At 45.9% G+C, this 20,189-nt stretch overlaps 1 protein-coding gene across 1 annotated transcript in view; it reads right to left on the reverse strand.

Moving 5' to 3' along the window:
• Positions 1-20,189, reverse strand: part of SLC27A2 (solute carrier family 27 member 2) — a 70,070-nt gene continuing 49,881 nt past the window's right edge. The window contains exons 9-10 of the mRNA XM_029575078.1: positions 4,745-4,875; positions 1-348 (exon numbers count right to left, since the gene is read on the reverse strand). Coding sequence (XP_029430938.1) covers positions 172-348; positions 4,745-4,875 — 308 coding nt within the window. The 3' untranslated portion in view covers positions 1-171. The remainder of the gene's footprint in view (positions 349-4,744; positions 4,876-20,189) is intronic.

The following is a 20,189-nucleotide window of genomic DNA, read 5'->3' on the forward strand; positions in this document are numbered from 1 at the left end:
TTCTTCACTGGGCTGGTTAGGCCTTCTTCTTTAATTCAAAATAAAATTATCTTTGAAAGTGGAATTACAAATACAAATAATTACTGGCATTTACACAAGCTGACTTTGCAGGTACGTTCCTTGAAGATAATGGAATAGCTGGCAGCACTAAAACAGTGATCACAGAAGCTGTCACAGTTTTATATTTTTGTCTTGTATGGCGTTGTAAATGCTCTGAGTCATAGGCACATAAAGCTTTGCTGCTTCATCCAGAAAGTACAGTGCATCTCTGATCACAGCTGGGTCAAACCCCTCCTTCACTAGGGTTATTTTACGCTGCTTGAAAGTAGTAGTAACCTCAATCTCATCCTAAAAAAAAAATCCCAAACAAACACAAGGTTAACACAAATAGGAACACACTGAAATAATACGACATTTAATTGAAGGCTACGCAATTTCAAGCTTAAAATGACCACGAATGTAAACCGCCGATGCAGTAGAAAACTCAGTTGGAGATATAACGTTTTTACAAAAAAAATACCTCAACAACAAAATATCCAAGGACCTATTCCTAAAATGACATATTTTTAATGTTTTTTTTTGCCTTGCTCTGAAGCAGTGTTCAGTTATACAGCATTTAATAGCCAAACACATTCCACTGACAAAATAATGTATGCACTGAGAAGTATTTCCTGGCCAGGGCGTCATTTGTCGAGGTCTGAAGATTTCTACAAGCTAAATTCCAGGGGTTAGGCGGGAGAATGGATGAGAGACTCTGGGCGCTATGAACCATCCTAGGGAAACTGGAGGAGGCTGTCATTAGCATCCCTCAAAGTCCAGCACACACTGGGGGGACACAACCAGTGATGCCTTCTGGCTCCATTTTTTTCTGGCAAAGCTGAGCCAGCCCTTGATTTTGTCCCCTTGTGGGCTTGGAGATGGAGTTCTGATTTCTTCAAGGGCTGATGTTCCATGCTACCATGGGCTGAGCCAGCTATAGTTTTATCCCGCCTGTAAAAATGGAGTCAGCTGGTGGCCCTGCCAGAACTTTCTTCTCACGTAATATATTTGTCAAATTGCTGGGAGCAGACTTTTCCCACTTGCTAATACGGAGTCCTGGAAACATCCCCTGGGCTCCCTTTTAGAATGCAGCACAGGTTAATAAAAGCGCTGTTTCTATTGCTAGGCCCGGCAGCCTGTTTCACTCTGCCCTCATGAGATGGTTTACGCTGTTTATAGAGCAGGGAGGAGCCAGCCCTCGGCTACTGAGGGAGAAAAGAGTGCAGTCTGCCCTACGTGGATATAGCACAGTTCAGGTGGTACAAAACTGAAGGCAACAGAAAACACAATGTGCAGCGAACTAAAAAACTTAAAGGGAATCAACTTAATGAAACAGTAAAACACATACTGTTTGATATGTAATTCTTCTGTGCTTGGCGATAAAGGGGTTAAAAATATTAAGTTGAGATTTGTAATAAAATGTGTTTTACTGTTTCGTTAAATTGATTCCCTTTAATTTTTTTGGTTGGTACAACACAGGTCAACCAGTTAGGTCAGGGTTACACTTTTGTCTTTTATTTCCAACACCTGTTTCCAATCGCTCTTCTAGTCCATTCCAGACTCATCATTACGCGTATTAACACTGGAGGAGTTACACATTATCCTGGAGTAACTGCTCAGGAAGGTGGTTTCACTTATTTATATGCATCTGATATTCTGCTATATACCAGGAATGGCCTCAAGGTGGATTAAAATCAAGATTAAATCAGACGGAAACAGTGACATTGGTTGAAGGTCACTTACAATCACAATTTTCCTTCTTACCTGACCAAAGAATTAGAAGGAAGGGCAGTTGTACAGATAGGGTTAAATAAGGGGATTGTGTGTAGTAGAAGGGTTGAAGGGGTATAACAGTTTGGGGAGGGGAAGACTGTGAGTCGTCTTCCGGGATTTAGTAGTGCCTGTAGTAGGATCAAAGATCTAGAACAATAACGGGTACAAGAGAAGAGAAGCATTAACAGTAAGGCAGGGGCGCGTGGTGCACACACCTGGGAACTCTTCGGATTTGGCCCCCAAATTGCTGGGTCTCTAGGCCAACACTGGAAACCTCCGGGTACAGCAGGGCAGTGCCCGCGTGAGCCTCAGAAGAGGAAACCACCTGGGCCGGTGCAGGCAAGAGAGGTGGTGGGCGGGAAGAAGGAAGAAGAGTTTCATTAGCCCGCGCAGCTGGACGGAGTAGAGGCAGCATGGCCAAAGGAAGAGGAATCCTATCAGCTGTGTGAGGAAACTTCTGTCTTTGGTGGGTTCGGGGCAGGAGAAGGAATGAGCGAGCATGTGTGAGAATGTGTGTTTCAGGAAGAAGGAGAGAGGTAAATGTGAGAGTGCATGCGAGTGTCCATGTGTGTATGGGATCATGAGGAGTGAGTGCGTGTGAGAGAGAGAATGAGCATGTACGTGTGGGAGAGACTGTGAGAGTGAAAATAGGTGTGTATACAAGAGGAGAAAGTCTGTCCATATATTGCCTGCCCTTTTCCCCTGCTAATAGATGAAAATCTCAGGGTGACTTGACATCAAAAGTTCCCAGGTATGCTGGTGCAAACTTAACGAGTACAGAGGGTTTTTTAAAAAATTTTATTTTATAATTCGTTTTATTAGCAGTTGAAAACTATAACAGGAAATTAGCCATCATCATCAGAAAACAAACCATGAATCACAAATTCCCAGATATATATCTTCTTCCTAACACAGGGAATATCACCCGCTTTTGTAATTATTCCCTCCCCCAGCAGCTTCTGCTTGCAACATATAATATACAACAGCAACTAAGTGATCCCACCGCCCCCAGTACTTAACCACCCTCAATACAGAGTTTCGGTTTTTTTTAATTACTTGCTCCAAAGTTCTGGGAATCAAGTCGTTATGACTAAAAGTCTCTGCCGAGGAATTTAGGGGCAGGTCTGGTGGAACCACTATGCCTTAGCCTGGGTTTTTTTTTTAAAGTTAGGTAATCTGGCTCACGGCATAGGGGGTAGCTAGGGGTACGTTGTTCCAAAGTTTGGTTACATAGCAAAGTAAAAGCACAGAGTCTTGTACAAATTAATCAGGCAGAATCCGGAGGAGAGGAGGCAGAAGGGCCAGTTGGGAGGAGCAGAGTCCTTTTGTGGGAGCGTAGGAGAACAGAAGCTGGGGGAGCCGCTCGAGGCCTGTTTGTTTATGCATCCAAAGATGAAGCCAGGGAGGGTTTGAATTTTGTCCTGCTTTCGACTGGGAACCAATGCAGTTGATGGAGGATTGGACTGATGTGCTCAGTTGCTTTGGCCCCTACTAAAATTCTAGCGGCTGCAATTCTGTAAGAGTTGGAGGTGTTTCCGACTGTAAGAAGGGGAGCTGCCCAGGTTGCATAGCCCCTTGGGGACAGAAGAATGACCGAAATATAAGTGTGGGCTGGCAGTGGATGAAAAGCCAGCAGCGCAGCTCTTCTCTTACCATCAGGATTGTTGGGAAAGAGTGGACGGGGTGAAGGAAGAGAGGCGTGTGGGAGCTCAAATACGCCTGCCTGCCCGGGCTCTAAAATACCTGGTTAATGGCTCTGTTTTCACTCCTGGGTTAGATGCTTCATACTTGGAAACTTTTAAACTTCTGCTCACCCTGAGAGAGGCAAGCTTTGGGAGAGAGGAGGGGTATATACGCACACAGGTTCTCTTCTACCCTCTGCACTCCCTCCGATGACTCAGACTGGTGTTGATTAGCAGTGGGGGATGAGGAGGAGATGACGTTTGCCTCCCCCTTCATGCTCCCCCAGCATTCACTTCCCCTTCTTCATGGTCTCCCCAGCATTTATCCCCCTCCTTACCTTCCCAGCATTCACCCTCTTTTGTACCACTCCCCCCCCCCCCCCATTCACTCCTTCTCAGCTCCCCTTATCATTAATCTCCTCTTACACCATACTCTCCCCCAATCGATCACTGCCGCCTGCCCTCTCCCAACATTCATTTCCTCCTGCAGCACCAGCATTCACCCCTCTTCACTTCACCCTCCTTCCAAGCAATTTACCTTCTCTCGCCATTCACAAATTACTTACAGCTTCCCTGACCTGTGCTCTGGGGTATTTCCTTCTGCCTCAGATCGTGGGATCACGGCTCTAGCACCCCTCCTGCCCCCTCCTCCCCAACATCCCAATATGCCGCCTGTTGACACAGAGCCAGGAAGGAAGGGGGGTGAGGATGAAGAGGGCACAGGAGAGCAGAAAACAGTCGCTCTGCTCCCCTCTCTAGCCACCCCCACTCCTCATACCCCGCATGCTGCCTAGAAGCGGGGGCTGTTTTCGGCTGCCTAAGACTTGGAGTTCTGGCCAACGGAGTCAGTACATGAGCTCAGTGTGCCCTGATGCGTCCCCCAGAAACCAGAAGTTTATGCAAATTCCCAGAGTCCCCAAGTATGGTTATTTCAAGAGTAACTAACAGCAGATTGAAAGTATGGGAGTGGAGTTTTGGAAACAGATTCCCATTTAATTCTTGCATAGTATGAGCAAAAGAATTTGTATGTGAAACCTGTATTCATGAAATCAGAACCGCCCTGAAAGCTGGAAGTTTTAGTGTGGGAATGTTAATATGAAAACAAAGAGAAGAATGATCAGCCAGTGACAGGAGTAGCACACAGATCAGAAAACATGTGAAACCTTTTCCATGTCACGCCAGGCCCAGGACGGTAAAAGGTCAGCAGTTCTCTGTTCTGGCAGAAGGGGGAGCTCTGAGAGATTCCTTACCTGGATTCGTATAAAGCGAGGTCTGGCATAATTTGGCAGGAAATTTACAACGTGTTTGTACAGCTTTTCCCCATCAAATTCTTTTCCCTCATTTAGTCGGATGGCTGCCATGCCTATCCTACCTTCATGATCTACAAGAACAATTCATAGGGAAAACAGTAAAATAGCGAAATATATTTTTGCTGAAAAAAAACCAAATGCATTTAATTGTTTAAATAAAATTTCCGGCTTCTGGGTGCCATATTCAGGACAGTATTCACGTCAGCCACCTTTAAAATCTCAATAAAGTCTCTGCCCATTGCAACCCCAGCATCCCGTTTTCTGTTACACCCACAGAAGTCTCCGCATTCTGACATTTTCCCCCTTTCTATTCAGACATAACCTGTCAGCTCAATGTCTTAACTCTCCTTCCAGCGCCCCCCTCCCCCCACTCAACCCTTTTATGGGGCTCTTTGTGAGCCTTTTGGCTTCTGATGTGGAGTAAATCGAGGTGCTGTCTCCTCTGCTTTCTGCCAAATGGTTATGGACCGCTCCAACACCATCAGAATGACCCAAAATGTTCCTCTTCTAATATCACGTTCTCCCCCCCCTGCAATGACTTCAGGAATGTCACGGTAGAAATTCCCGTGCCACCCAGCACTTATGGCAACCCTTCCCTGTGAACAAAGGATTCTGTGCCAGACTTGCCACTAAGACACATTATCCAAAGAACATGGCTCGCACTATTGACCAGAGGCAGAGAAGCACAAAGACCAAGCTACTCCGATCTTCCCTTTTGTGTCACAGTGGAAAGAAGAGGGGGCCATGCGCTTTGAGAGGAGAAGGGCTGGGCAGAGGGTGAAGAATAATGAAGCAATTAATATAACACACAAGAAAGCCCTTCTCCCATACTGCATCTCCTAGGAAAACCTTTAATAAATTAGGCCCACAGAGTGCTACAAAAACAAGTCTGGTAGCTAATAAATGATGCAAGCATTCATCAAGCTTTTTCTTGTTGTACTGCTGCATGCCTGTATTACCTGATTCTCTTTACAGCTTCAGTCTCAAAAGACTAACCCGTCACTACCTGACTCCTAGTGGTCACTACCAGGATATTCTCATTATTTAATGAACAAACACGAGATTGTCACACACAAAGCTCTCACATCCTCTCCAACCCATCAAGAATAAATACAATAATTTTAAAAACGTTAGGATATTGTTTAGCCCGCTTTTCAAATGATGCTCAAGGCAAGCCTGCAAATGGCGTAAGATCTTAAGTATATTTACCCCATTATTCACTCTCATCTTATTGGTTAGAACTGAAAAAAGTTACCTCCTGATGCAGTGAGCTAATGAATTAGGATTAAAAAAAAAAAAGCACACTAACCCAAAAATGTTCACACGAAAATATGCTCTGCGCACATGAAACATGAGTTGTGTGCACAAAATATGTTTAATGCACTGAAAAATCGATTTGTTCCTGAGTACAAGACCCCTGCACCCAGAGGACTATCACTCACATCCTTGAAATAAATGACTGCTCCAGGACCTGACGGGGGTGGGATGGATATTTTAGACCTAATCCTTACTGGAATGCAGGATTTGGTGAAAGAGGTCACTTGGCAATAGTGATCATAACATGATTAAATCTGACCTAATAACTGGAGGGAAGACATTAAGGAAAACTACTGCTCCAGCATTTAACTTTCAAAAGGGAGACTATGATAAAATGAGGAAAATGGTTAGAAAAAGACTAAAAGGAGCAGCTGCAAAGGTTAAGAGTTTACATCAGGCATGGACATTGTTTAAAAATGCCATCTTGGAAGCCCAGACCAGATGTATTCCATGCATTAGAAAGGTGGAAGGAAGGCCAAACAACTGTCGGTATGGTTAAAAGGTGAGGTGAAAGAGGCTAATATAGCCAAAAGAATATCTTTCAAAAAAGGAAAAAGGATCCAAATGAAGAAAATTTAAAAAGCATAAGTACTGGCAAGTTAGATGCAAATTTTTGATAAGGAAGGCAAAACAATTTGTAAAGAAACTTGCCATACAGGCAAAAGCTCATAATAAAAACTTTTTCAAATACATTAGAAGCAGGAAGCCTGTGATGGATTTGGTTGAATCATTAGTATTTGAAGAGTATATTCGGCATATAGCCAATTAAGTTTAGTTACATTCAAGGGGATGGGTAAAGTTATCTGGATAACTTCAGGCAAGTATATTCATTGGGATAACTTGTCCTGCTGAATATTCATGACAAGTTATCCAACTAACTTTAGTCGGATAACTTGTCTGCTTGCCAAACTCATACTTTTGCATCAGCCAATAAAATTATTGTAAAGGTCCTTGGATCATGTTGCCATATAAATAAGAAATCAAAACAAAACAAAACATGAAATACAGAACCAGTTCAAAACAAATTTAAATCAATCAATAATCAATTCTGAAAGAACCAATTTATAGGATTATTATGACAGTACAGCTCCAGTAAATTAGCGATTCTCAGGAAAGCCTTAATTAATAAGGTAACGGAGATTCAGTCTAGATTTTACATACAGTCCTCCCGTTGGGTTACTCTTTATCTTAGCTAAAATTCATAGGGAACTATGTCGTTCTTTCCTACTAAAAGCAGAGAATGCACCAATTAGAGAAAAGCTCATTTACCCTCCTACTGTCCCTTCTATGAGCAGCCCCTTGTACCATGAGGCTGCACCTTCCTCCTTGCCATGTGATCATCCCAGCTGCCTCCCAGTTCTTTGTTAACTCCATGCCACTGGCCCCTGAAGTGAGGAGCAATTTAATTGGTTTAACAGGAAATGTTCTCCTTTACAGCAGGTCCGGTGCCTCCCAGACTACTGAAGCAATTATTCAAAACCAATCTAATGTTACCTCGCTGGTATACAGCCAAGACAGTTCTTGTGGTTTAAACCACCGATTCCGTTTTCCTTGTGCACCAGTGCAGAATTAATACTTCTTTTCTTCTCCTCCCCATTTTCTATTATTTGAGCACATGCACGTGGTGAACGAGTGAAAAACGATAGCAGCTTATACAAAAACTGAGATGTCCCCAGCCCAGGCACTGGCCAGTAACCAGCTACACGGGAGTGTGGATGAATTAGAACAGGTGTCCCCTTGTACTGTTCTCTTGCTTTCGCACTGCCATCCAAAAGAGAACATGTTTTTATAATATGTAGGATCACAATGGGACTTACTCAAGAAGGACTATTCCTTATTCTATGCTTACACACAATATCTTTATTGAACACCTGGGTCTGTTCATGTATCTGAAACGGCACACGCTACTGAGCCTTGTGCCTTCTCCGGTATCTGTGCACCTTCATCACACAGCCTTTAGTGCAAATAAAGTGCAAACATATAACGAATAATGTTTAAACTTGATAAAGAAATGAGACCAACGAATAAGACCAAAAAAGGAAGCAACATATAAGCTCTTGAAGTCCCTAACACTGCAGCCAAGGCATAACCCTTTCAGTCCAATTGGTTTTATATCTGAAAGACTCTTCCTTCCATGTATGTTACGTCCTGAAACAGCTGGCAGGCTTCTTACCCTTTTCTGGATTATAAGCACAAGTTTTGAAATGGAGCTGTTTCTACCCAGCTGAATGACTTTTGGGAATCCACCTCCTGACAACTGTGTTTATCATTAACTTAAAGAGACAAAAACAAGGAGCTCTTAAAGGGATATGCACCTTTAATTTTGGTATCATTTTTCAGGGATTTTAACAAGGGGGTATTTAACACCATTTTACAGTAAGTCAGTTTCCCCAGGCAAACAGAGTAGCACCTGGAGACCGAACAAAAGGGATTCCTACTGAATTGGGCTGTAAGAAAAGGTGTCCAGTATCAGCAACTCTCAGTAAGCTGTTTGGCCAAGCCGTCCCCTGAACGCTGTATTTTCATCCATCTGATTGCTAAGTACCCTCCCTTAACTAGGAAAACATTATTTATTTAATAGAACATTTCTATTTTGCAATATACAATAAAATCGTGCAATGCAGACAGCATTCTACTTTTAGGTGCCAGGTTTGTCGATCTTCTTGCTAGGAATCTTCCTTATACTGTGAAATCAGTGTATACTGTGAATCGCTACCCACTAAGGGTGTGCAGGGCCAAATATTCTTTCTTTCATTTCGTATTCTTGGGGGGGGGGGGGGGGGTTGCCCAAATTTTGTTTCATTGGAGGGGTTTTTTTGTTGTTTTCTTGTCATTTTTTTAATTTCAGGCAATAGTGCACCCTGTTCAAATAATTCACCCTATTGCAAAAAAAAACCAAAACTGCCTACTAAAAATGAAGGAAAAAAAAAAAAATTCATGTTCTTTTCTATCTTTTTTTAAATGACATGAAAAGATATAGACAGTGTCTGCGTCATTTCAGACAAAAGCACATGCTACTACCCACACAGGTTTGCAGAATATAATAAAAAAAATTAACGCTCTAGACTCAGCTGGGAAAAATAACACCCTGTGTATAAATACAGCCCTGGGTCAGCAGAGAAGTAACCAGAGAGGTCTTTGGTCATTTTGCCTTATGACCCAATGTCCTAGACTAGATCTGATACTGTTCTTATAGAAGAGGTAATATACAGTCTGAGGGCAATATTCCAAGGGATTCAGGTGCCTAATCAGAGTCAGGAGCCTAGCTTCCATGTCTGCATGTACATGCATACCAAAGTATCTGTGCACTTTGCCACTGTGCGGCTTATTGAAATTTGCCTCCTCTGTTTTTCCATCTTGTTAGCTTTTTTCCACAGGGTTGTGAATGACTACATGGACAAACAATATGACCTGGTCTCCTGTGCATTCATTAACCTCCGCTATTTATAAGGCGATTCTCAGATCTTCCATCCAAATTGCTCACTGCTACATATCATATTAGGGATGGGCAATTCCTGTCCTGTGAACAGCTCTGGCTTTCAGCATATCCACAATGAACCTTTCAGGCCGGCGCGATAAACCGCGCGTAAAAAACATGTGTCCAAACTGGGTGCCCGTTTTTCAACGTGGGCACAACCACCTCTCCTGGGCACCCAGTGCAACATGCAAATGAGCTACTGCGCTAAAACGGATACGCTAGGGATAAATTGTGCGCTCCTAGCACGTGCTTGGCATTGGGCGCCCAGGAGACGTGGCTGTGTGCGGGTTAGCAAAACAGACGCCCAATTTACGAGCTTCCATTTTATCCCGTGGCAGTGTTATGTTTTGTAGGGTTTGGGTGGACCCTTGGACAATGTGGCAGCTGACCACGCTCACGGGGGGGGGGGGGGAGTCCCGTGAGGGGCCACAGGTCAGGCTCAGCTCCGGCCACACAAACACAGATTATATCTTTTATTAGACAGTTTATGAAGCCACCAGAGGTGGCGGTAGTGAGTAGAAGATGGAGCCCGGCTGGGCTAGTATTCATCAGGGCGCTGGAACAGCGGCTTCTCCGGTAGCATTGCTGTAGGAAGAAGAACTGAGAAAATGAGTACACTGAGATATTCACAGAGTCCCCAGTATGGAGAAGCCCCGAGATAGGGAGAGCTGGCCCTCGAGGAGCGAGTACCAGATCCCTGGGCACAGAGACTCGTTGGCAAGTACTCACGCAGCAGTTCTCCGTGGAAGATGGCACTGGTGCTGGAACGGAGGCAGGCTCTCGAGGAGCGAGTACCTGGTTCCAGGGAAACAGCTCTGAGGAGTAGATGGTAGCAGTACTCACAGATGGTGTGAGTACTACTACCATTTCTGTAGCGAATTCTTCCAAGTAGAAGAGGAGATGGACTCAGGCAGCGAGTCAGGGAACATGGGCCCTTGAGAAGCGAGTACCGGTTCCTGATATTGACCTGAAAGAAGCAGAGAGGCCCCCGAGGAGCGGGTACCTCGTTAACAGCAAAGAGTCCAAATAGAAGTTGGAGGCAGAGTAGCTGGGTACGGAGAGTGAATCCCATCCATAGGAAATCCCTTGCTAACTCAAAGGCTAGCAATAAACAACAGGCTTAAATATCCGGGCAGCGTGATGTCATCATAGGGGGATGTCCCTGAGGTTTGCGCCATAGAGGAAATAAGAATGAGGGCAGCGAGGCACGTGCGCCCAAAGGTACCTGAGAAGCATGGTGGGAGGCAGCGCCCAAGCCGATCTGGGGATGTCAGAGAGGACGGCAGGCAGACGCCGTGGCAGCCAGACATCCACAGGGAGCAGGAGGAGTCGAAGAAAAAGAAAGGTAGGTGGAGAGAAGCTGTCGGGCAGCGACGGTTGCAACAGTACCCCCTTCAAAGGGCAGTCTCCTCTGCGGGTACCAGGTTTTGGTTTCCAAAGATATGAGAGATGGAACTGATGGATCATCTCTTTGTCAAGGATATTTGCCAGAGGCTCCCAAGAATTTTTTTCGGGGCCGAAACCTTCTCATGAATGAAGATATTCCCAAGTCTTGCCTCGTCTTCGGACATCAAGAATGGCTTCTACCTTGTATTCTAGGTCATCTTCTGCATTGATGGGAGATGGTTCCTGAGACTTGGAAGAGAACTCACTGAGAATGAGTGGTTTCAGAAGTGAAACATGAAATGCGTTGTGGATGTTTAATCCAGGTGGTAGCTTCAGACTGTAAGTGATGTTGCCCAGACGTCGGAGGAATGGAAATGGTCCAACGTAGCGGGCAGCAAATCGAGTGGAGGGTAACTTCAGTCTAAGGTGCTTAGTAGAAAGCCAGACTTTGTCTCCAGGTTCAAAGATAGGCGCTTTGGAATGGTGAGCGTCGTAACATCTTTTAGCTCGATCACTCGCTTTGAGTAGCATTTCTTTCATCTGAGTCCATAATTGATGGATATCATCAGCAATGGATTGAGCTGCTGGGGACGTCGCTGAGAGCTTCGGTGGAAGTGGCGGTGGTGGTAAACGTCCATATACCACTTCAAAAGGTGTGGATCCAGTGGATGTTGCTGGATGAGAATTAATGGTGAATTCAGCCCATGGTAACAGTTCGGCCCAGTTATTCTGACGGCAACTCACAGAGGCCCGAATGAACTGTTTCAGGGTCCTATTCATCCGTTTAGTTTGGCCATTTGATTGAGGATGATACACTGATGTATAGTCTAGAGAGATGTCGAAGAGTTTGCACAAGGTCTTCCAGAATTTTGCCGTGAATTGTGATCCTCGGTCCGATACTATGTGCTTCGGTAGGCCGTGAAGGCGAAAGATGTGGGTTATGAAGAGCTTCGCAAGCTCCAAGGCTGAAGGTAAGCTAGGCAGCACCACAAAGTGGGCCATCTTGCTGAAACGGTCGACTGTGACCCAGATGGTATTCATACCTCCAGAGGGGGGAAGATCAACTACAAAGTCAGTAGCGATATGCGTCCAGGGCTGCTCTAGAGCTGGAAGCGGTTGCAGCAATCCCCACGGTTGGCCAGAAGTAGGTTTGTGCTTGGCACAGTTGGCACAAGATGCCACATAGCAGACTGTATCTTCCTTGATAGTTGGCCACCAATAATACTTCTGGAGCTTCAGCAGGGTACAGCGTTGATCAGGATGGCCAGCCAGCTTGGAATCATGAGCCCAATAGAGCACTTTCTTCCTGAGATGTTTAGGCACGATGGTTTTACCAGCGCGTACAGAATGGGTAGCACTCAAGATGACTTTCTTCGGGTCGATTATGTGCTGAGGTTCTTCGGGAACATCCTCCAAGAGAACGTAGCATGACAGGGCATCAGCTCTGGTATTCTTGTCTCTGGGGCGATATTTGAGCACAAAGTCAAAACGGTTAAAAACTAAGGACCATCTGGCTTGTCTATGGTTAAGACGTTGCACATGGCGGAGATACTCTAGATTCTTATGATCCATAAACACGGTAATTTGATGTTGAGTGCCTTCGAGCCAAGGCCGTCATTCCTCGAATGCCAATTTAATAGCCAGGAGCTCTTTATCTTCAATCCCAAAGTTCTTCTCTGCTGGAGAGAAACATCGCGAGAAGAAAGAGCAGGGACGTAATGCTTTGGAGTCTCCGGTTTGGCTCAATACAGTCCCTACACCGACATCAGAGGCGTCGACCTCTATGATGAACGGCTTGTTGGGGTTTGGATGACACAGGCAGGGTTCAGTAGAAAAGGCAATCTTTAAATTCTCGAACGCGGAAATGGCCTCCACAGACCATTTAGAAGCATTGGCCCCCTTCTGGGTCATGGCAGTCAAGGGCACAGTTAAAGAAGAATAATTCTTTATAAAGCTTCTATAATAATTGGTGAACCCCAAAAATCGTCTCAGGGCCTTCAGGCTGGTAGGTTGGGACCAATTTCTAATACTCTCGAGTTTTTGGGGATCCATCTGGAAGCCATCTTTAGACACAATGTAGCCAAGAAAAGGCACGGAGTCTTTATGGAATTCGCACTTGGATAGCTTGGCGTAGAGCCGATGTTCTCGTAGTGTTCATAGTACTTGTTTGATGTCCTCTAGATGGTAGACAAGTCCATGAAAATATCAGGATATCATCTAGGAATACCACAACACTCTTGTACAAAAGGGGCCCGCAAGATGTCGTTCATCATGTTCTGGAACATTGTGGATGCATTGCACAGGCCGAAAGGCATTACTAAGTACTCAAAATGACCATCTCGAGTGTTGAAGGCTGTTTTCCATTCATCGCCCCTGTGAATGCGAATTAAGTTGTAGGCCCCTTCAGGTCAAGTTTCGAAAATATTTTGGCACCTTGAAGCCAGTCGAACAGCTCTGAGATTAAAGGCAGGAGATATCAGTCTTTGATCGTGATCTCATTCAGACCTTGATAGTCGATACAAGGACGCAAGGTACCGTCCTTCTTCCCAACGAAGAAGAAACCTGCGCCGGCTGGAGACTTTGATGGTTGAATGAATCCCTTCTGTAAGTTCTCCTTGATGTATTCAGACATAGCCTTGTTCTCTAAGGCAGAGAGAGGATAGACACATCCTTTAGGAGGTTCAGTGTTAGGTTTCAGCCTTATGGCACAGTCATACGATCTGTGTGGAGGAAGGATGTCAGCAGCTTCTTTGGAGAATATATCACTGAATGATGCTTATTGAGGCGGCAGTCCTGGCATCACTGGAGTCGTAGGCATGCAGAGGACAGGAGACACCTCCTTAAGGCACTTGCCATGACAACCTGGGCCCCAGCGGGAGAGTTCCAAGGTGGCCCAGTCGAATTGAGGCTGGTGCGACTGCAACCAGGGTAACCCTAGAACGATAGGATGCATAGCCTTCTCCAACACAAAGAAGGAAATAGATTCTCTATGGAGGGCTCCGGTGTGAAGGGTTTCCGGTTTGGTACACCAGGTTATGTCACCCGGCAAAGGATCTCCATGGATGGAGGATAAGAGCAGTGGAACTTCCAAGGTCACGAGGGGGATCCTCAAGTGTTCCACTAGGCGTCGAACTATAAAGTTACTTCCTGCCCCTGAATCCACCAGGGCAAGAGTTTGAACTTCGAATGGTCCGCAGATCAGAGTGACTGGGAGAGAGAGCAGAGGAGACGTCATGGTAAGGTCTAAGAACAGTCGTCCCACAGGACTTAGGCCCATCCGTTTTTCGGATGAATTGGGCATGTTGGGACATCGTGACCAGTCTGTCCACAGTACATACACAGGCCATGCCTCTTCCGAAGTCTTCTCTCTTTTGCAGTCAGATGACTGCGACCAAGTTGCATCGGTTCTTCTCCACTGGCAACTGGTATTGCCGGGATTGTCTGGAGTGCAGGTTTAGCACGAACCTCCTTCTGAACTGGTCTGGTGGTAGGCTTGAGCTCTTTTACCTTATCATGGAGCCGGTGGTCAAGTCTAGTAGCCAAAGCCACTAGTTCATCCAGTGAGTCAGGTGTCTCCCGAGCGTCCAGCTCGTCTTTCAAGCGAGTATCCAGACCTCTGAAGAAGAGGGTTTTCAAGCATTTGGAATCCCAGCATAGTTCCACAGCAAGAGTCTTGAACTCTATTGCAAAATCAGCCAGTGGTCGTTTGCCTTGCTTCAGGTCCACCAGGGTAGAACCAGCAACAGTCACTCAAACAGGATCGTCAAAGACGGACTTAAACAAATCCAGAAATCTGTCAATATCCTGCAAAATAGGATTCTTACGTTCCCACAGCGTAGAAGCCCAAGACAAGGCCCATCCATCAAGATAAGATAGAATGTATGTAGTCTTGGCGTAAGCCGTGGGGAAATGAGAAGGCTGTAATGTGAAATGCATGCAGCACTGATTTAGAAAACCTATAGTCCTTTGGATCTCTCCAGAGAAACGAACTGGAGCAGCCAGAGGTACAGTTGTCTTTAAAGTTACTTCAGGTAACTGACTTTCACTCCTGGACGTAGCGCCTTGATCTTTCTGTGAGTGTAGCTGATGATACGCAGAAGTGAGTTTCTCCAATGCGTCCTGTTGTACAGCAATAAGCAGGGCCAGGCCCGGTACGGCCTGCAGGGCATTGAACTGTGCTGGATCCATGGAATTAGCAATCTGTTATGTTTTGTAGGGTCCGGACACACAAACACAGATTATATCTTTTATTAGACAGTTTATGAAGCCACCAGAGATGGCGGTAGTACGTAGAAGATGGAGCCCGGATGGGCTAGTATTCCTCAGGATGTTGGAACAGCGGCTTCTCCGGTAGCAGTGCTGAAGGAAGAAGAACTGAGAAAATGAATACACTGAGATATTCACAGTCCCCAGTATGGAGAAGCCCCGAGATAGGGAGAGCTGACCTTCGAGGAGCGAGTACCAAATCCCTGGGCACAGAGACTCGTTGGCAAGTACTCAGCAGCAGTTCTCCGTGAAAGATGGCACTGGTGCTGGAACGGAGGCAGGCCCTCGAGGAGCGAGTACCTGGTTCCAGGGAAACAGCTCTGAGGAGTAGATGGTAGTAGTACTCACAGATGGTGTCTGTAGCGAATTCTTCCAAGTAGAAGAGGAGATGGACACAGACAGCGAGTCAGGGAACATGGGCCCCCGAGGAGCAGGTACCTCGTTAACAGCAAAGAGTCCAAATAGAAGTTGGAGGCAGAGTAGCTGGATACGGAGAGTGAATTCTATCCGTAGGAAATCCCTTGCTAACTCAAAGGCTAGCAATAAACAACAGGCTTAAATATCCGGGCAGTGTGACATCATCACAGGGGGACGCCTCTGAGGTTCGCACATAGTGGAAATAAGAATGAGGGCCGCGCGGCGTGCGCGCTCTAAGATAACTGAGGAGCATGGCGGGAGGCAGCGCCCAAGCTGGTCCGGGTACGCCGGAGAGGACGGCGGGCAGATGCCGTGGCAGCCAGACGTCCACAGGGAGCAGAAGAAGTTGCAGAAAAAGAAAGGTAGGCGGAGTGAAGCCGTCGGGCAGCAACGGTTGCAACAGGCAGTGAATTTACCATCACACAATAGAACACGGCCTGAAGCCATTTTTTTTTTCAGGATGCTGCTTCCTGTGATTTCTCCTACTTGTATCGCGATGATCCTAGGTAGGAAGTACCAGGGAAAAGCAGTAATCTTTTTGTTTTTAAGTAGACCCCCTTGGCGCGCTGCAAGACTTTATGCCTGCTCTGGGGCATGGGTTAAAATTTTTTTGCATCGCGGGGTAATAGCGAATTGCCTCCTCTACGTGGCATTTACATGTGATGAGCGCTATTAGCTACGCCTTTGCTTGGACGTGCGTATTGCATCGGGGGTTATGGACGTGCGTCCAACCACTCGTTAACCCGCGTGCTAGGCTGGGCGAACTTTATTACATCGCTCTCTTTATTTGAAGTGAATCTGATTTAAAGAAAATAAAAAGAGTTAATCAGCATATTCTGATTGCCTTAATACTGGTCCCGTTTGTACCCACTCTGGACCCAGAGGTGTCCATTTCTACACTGCGAGTTTACAGTACCTAGTTAATCAGCTAATTTAAAGTCACATCCAAATATAGACCCATCTTTTGTTAATTTGTGCTGCATGCTGCGCTCCTGGGCTACCCTTTAACCTTCGCTGCTTAATCTTAGTCTTTAAATTACTCCAAAAGGATTTTGTATTCTCTCTTACTTTCCCCATTACATAATGTGATGATAAATGAACTCTGGCTAAAAGATACAGAAACTGTGAAGAAAAGAGCAGAAGTCCCAGGGATTGGGGTTTGTTCCCCCCCCCCCCCCCCCCCGCTAGCTGGCTGCAGCTGTGTATCAAGGGCTCCCAACAGACCCGAGGGTGGAAGTGAAGGTACGAACACTTCACGTCTCACTCAGCCCAGCTTTGAAAGCTTCCTGGCACTGTATGATAACATTAGACATCAGCAAAGCATTTCAACAAAGCCAGCGTTACTACAATGCTGCTTTGATTCTCATAATGAAACAAAACTGAATCCGAAAATGCAGATTCAGTGCTACCACCAATGCTGTATAAACTTATATACACTGTGAAATTTCGTATCAACTATGCATGTGTGTGAGCCTGTGTGAGGGGACCCCCAGATGTGCCCCGTACTAGAAGAGCTGTCTCAACTCATTACGGCCACAGTGGTCTGGTATGCCACCAACGCAGAGCCATGTGGTCTCAAAAGACCCCTTCCCAGTTAGTGAGGTCAGGGTTTTGACAAAACTCCTGCCTCCAGTGATGCAGGAGGAGTCCGGAGATGTCTGGGTATAGAGAAGCCAGTCTGCAATCTGGGACCTGCGCCCTCCGCAGGGAAGGTCTTTAACGGACGAACTATACCTCCAGAGGGGGGGGGGGGAAGATCAACTACAAAGTCAGTAGCGATATGCGTCCAGGGCTGCTCCAGAGGGGATGCCCAGGTCTTAACTGGATAAAAAGGAGCCTTGGGATGAATACGGCGTAAATGCCCTGGGAGTGTGTGTGTGTGTGTGTGATCAGGAAAAAGACGGGAGGAGAGGTCAAGGGGAGGATACCTCATCAATTGCTGACGAGGTTCTTGCAGAGAAGCATTCTAGAGAGGACTGACCCTCAGTGGGCGTTCTTGGAAAAGGAAAACTGCCCATGGAGGAAAAGACCAGTGAAATTTCTTGTTTAACATAGGGGTGCAGCCCGAAGCTCATCAGATTGCGAAAAGCTGTTGAAAGAAAGGAGGATAGCTGCCCTACAGATCGAATATTGGGGAAGGCCCGGGGAAGGGAGAGCAGACCTGTCTCAGCGAGGGTTAATGCTGGCGAAGGAGAATGAATGTATTGGTTCTATTGTTTAGGGATTTGTTTGTGTGGTGCACTGTTCACTGGTGCATCATTAATTTGGACTTTGTGTTATCCCATCCTCAGTGCCAGCAAAGGAACATTTATTATTCTGAACAATAATCTTGGGATCTGAGTGGTGTTCTCCAGGGTGTGGCTGGACTGATGTGCTGAAGAACCCAGTAAGAAGAAATCCTTAGGGCCTTGAAGTGTTTGATCTTCTCCCACCCTGGGGAGGAATCCTGGGAGGTCGTGGAGTCTGTGCCAGGCCATGAAGCTCCCCATAAGCCCCTGGGCCCAGGATGGGACTGGGGCTGATGCTACATATGTATCAACAGGTGAATTTTCAAAGGAGTTACACATGTAAATGTAGGATACTGTCATCGCATTTTTCAAAATCCATTTACTCATGTTAACACAGACATGTCGGCAGAAAAGGACCAAATGATCCCCCCCCAGTCTGCCCAGCAAGCTTATGCCAGTATCTGCTGCACTGTGCAGGTTCCCCCCATGCTTATCAATTTCCCAGATCATAAAAGCAAGGGCCCTCGGATGCTGTCCGAATCCAATTTTCCCTAACCCTGCCGTGGAAGCAGAGAGCAATGATGGAGCCGCAACAAAATATCAGGCTTAGTGATTAAGAGCAGTAAAAGCCACATCAGCAAGTTACCCCCATGTTTATTTGTTCCCCAAACTGTAAAAGTCGGGACCTTCGTTGGTTGCTGTCTGAATCCAATTCCTCTTTTCCCACTGCCGTGTATTTAACGCGGGTAAAACTTATGGACAACTCAATGACATATATTGTAATAATTTTCAAAAGCCTACTTCATAGCTAAAGTACATTATTTATACACATAAAACCCAGTTTTAAGTGTGTAAATGATTTTGAAAATCAGGTCCATATTGAATTAAATTTCTAAAAAATACACAAACTATGCATCTGGCTTATAAAAGTTGAATCCTATTTTGTGCCTTTCATAAAAATCCTTTCTAAATGACGTCCACTGTGTTTTTACAGAAAAGGGAGAAAGGGAGAGCAGAAGCACAAAGTTATTGCTACACCTGCACGAGGAAGAGCAGTTTCAGGAACAAGTTTATCTATCTCCCTGGAAAGGCTCTCTTTTCAGATTTTGAAGTGCAGACAGCTGCGGAAACCTGCCCCCTCCCTGCTGCACGTTTCATCTGGAGGACAGGCCTAGTGCTTTAACCACCGAGCCACGAGACAGGAGTGGTCCTGGAGTTTAAGACTAAGAGTCGCTGCGAGCCAGCCACTTTCTCTAAGTGACTCCCGGACCCAACCAGACGGGGGCCCAGCAATTTCCTTTTGCTCTTTTGAGCTTCCAGCTCAGTCCAAACCAAGGCTGGGATCAGGTCCATGAACTTGCATTCACAACTACCCAGTCATCCTTCCCCTATTTTATATCCCCTCCCGACTTGGTTTAGTTCAGCCATTGTAGCGATAGTGCTCAACCGGGGGACCATGCGGCAGGGTTTCTTCCTGAACCCTGCAGTCTGGGTCCCTAAAGCCAGCCACTGGGGGTTGTTATGACTGGGATTCCCTCCCTCCGGGCGTTGGAAGCACTTCCTCCACAGAATCCCCAGCCCCTCGGGCTGGACCAGGAAGCAGAATCCTAAAGGCAATGAGGCAGAGGGCTACTAGGCATTTGTCTTAGTTTGACCTTCCGATTAATAAACGTAGGAAAAGTCTCTTTCTCCCTTTCTGGACATAAAAATATACACAAAGACAGACAGGCTAACCTGATCGGAAACGATGCACTCAAACTTTACTGGCCAGTACAGACCCAGAACACAGCCGTGACGGAGGAAATTCTGTCACTGCCCACACTGATGCAAGCGTTGCAGGTAGGTTTTACCCCCAGGCTTTTCACTAATTTTCCAAGCGAAGGTATACATGCAAGTTCACTTTAAAAATGATCCCAGGAAAACTACCTTCGTGCATTTACCCTTACGTCTGCAAATGATTTTCACGAAAAAATTTAATATGTACGCAAACCCTTACTAATCCCTACCCCTGGCATTGCCTCCTCTCAGGCCAAACCAATGTACCTGCACACCGGCACTACACGTGCACGTTTGCTCGTACACAGGGCAGTTTGAACTTTGATCTCCATTTTATTGGCAACCAATGGAGATTATTCAACAATGACAAAACATGATGATCACGAAGGCTACCACCACTGGTTATCAGCTTGCAGCAGCATGCTGAATCAATTGCAATGCATGACACAAATTATTAGGAAGACCTATCAACGGACTACTACAGCAGTCCAGTTGCCCTGCCACCAATGTCTGTAAA

This window comes from Rhinatrema bivittatum, chromosome 13 (assembly GCF_901001135.1).
Source record: "Rhinatrema bivittatum chromosome 13, aRhiBiv1.1, whole genome shotgun sequence".
In the NCBI taxonomy this organism is placed as follows: domain Eukaryota; kingdom Metazoa; phylum Chordata; class Amphibia; order Gymnophiona; family Rhinatrematidae; genus Rhinatrema; species Rhinatrema bivittatum.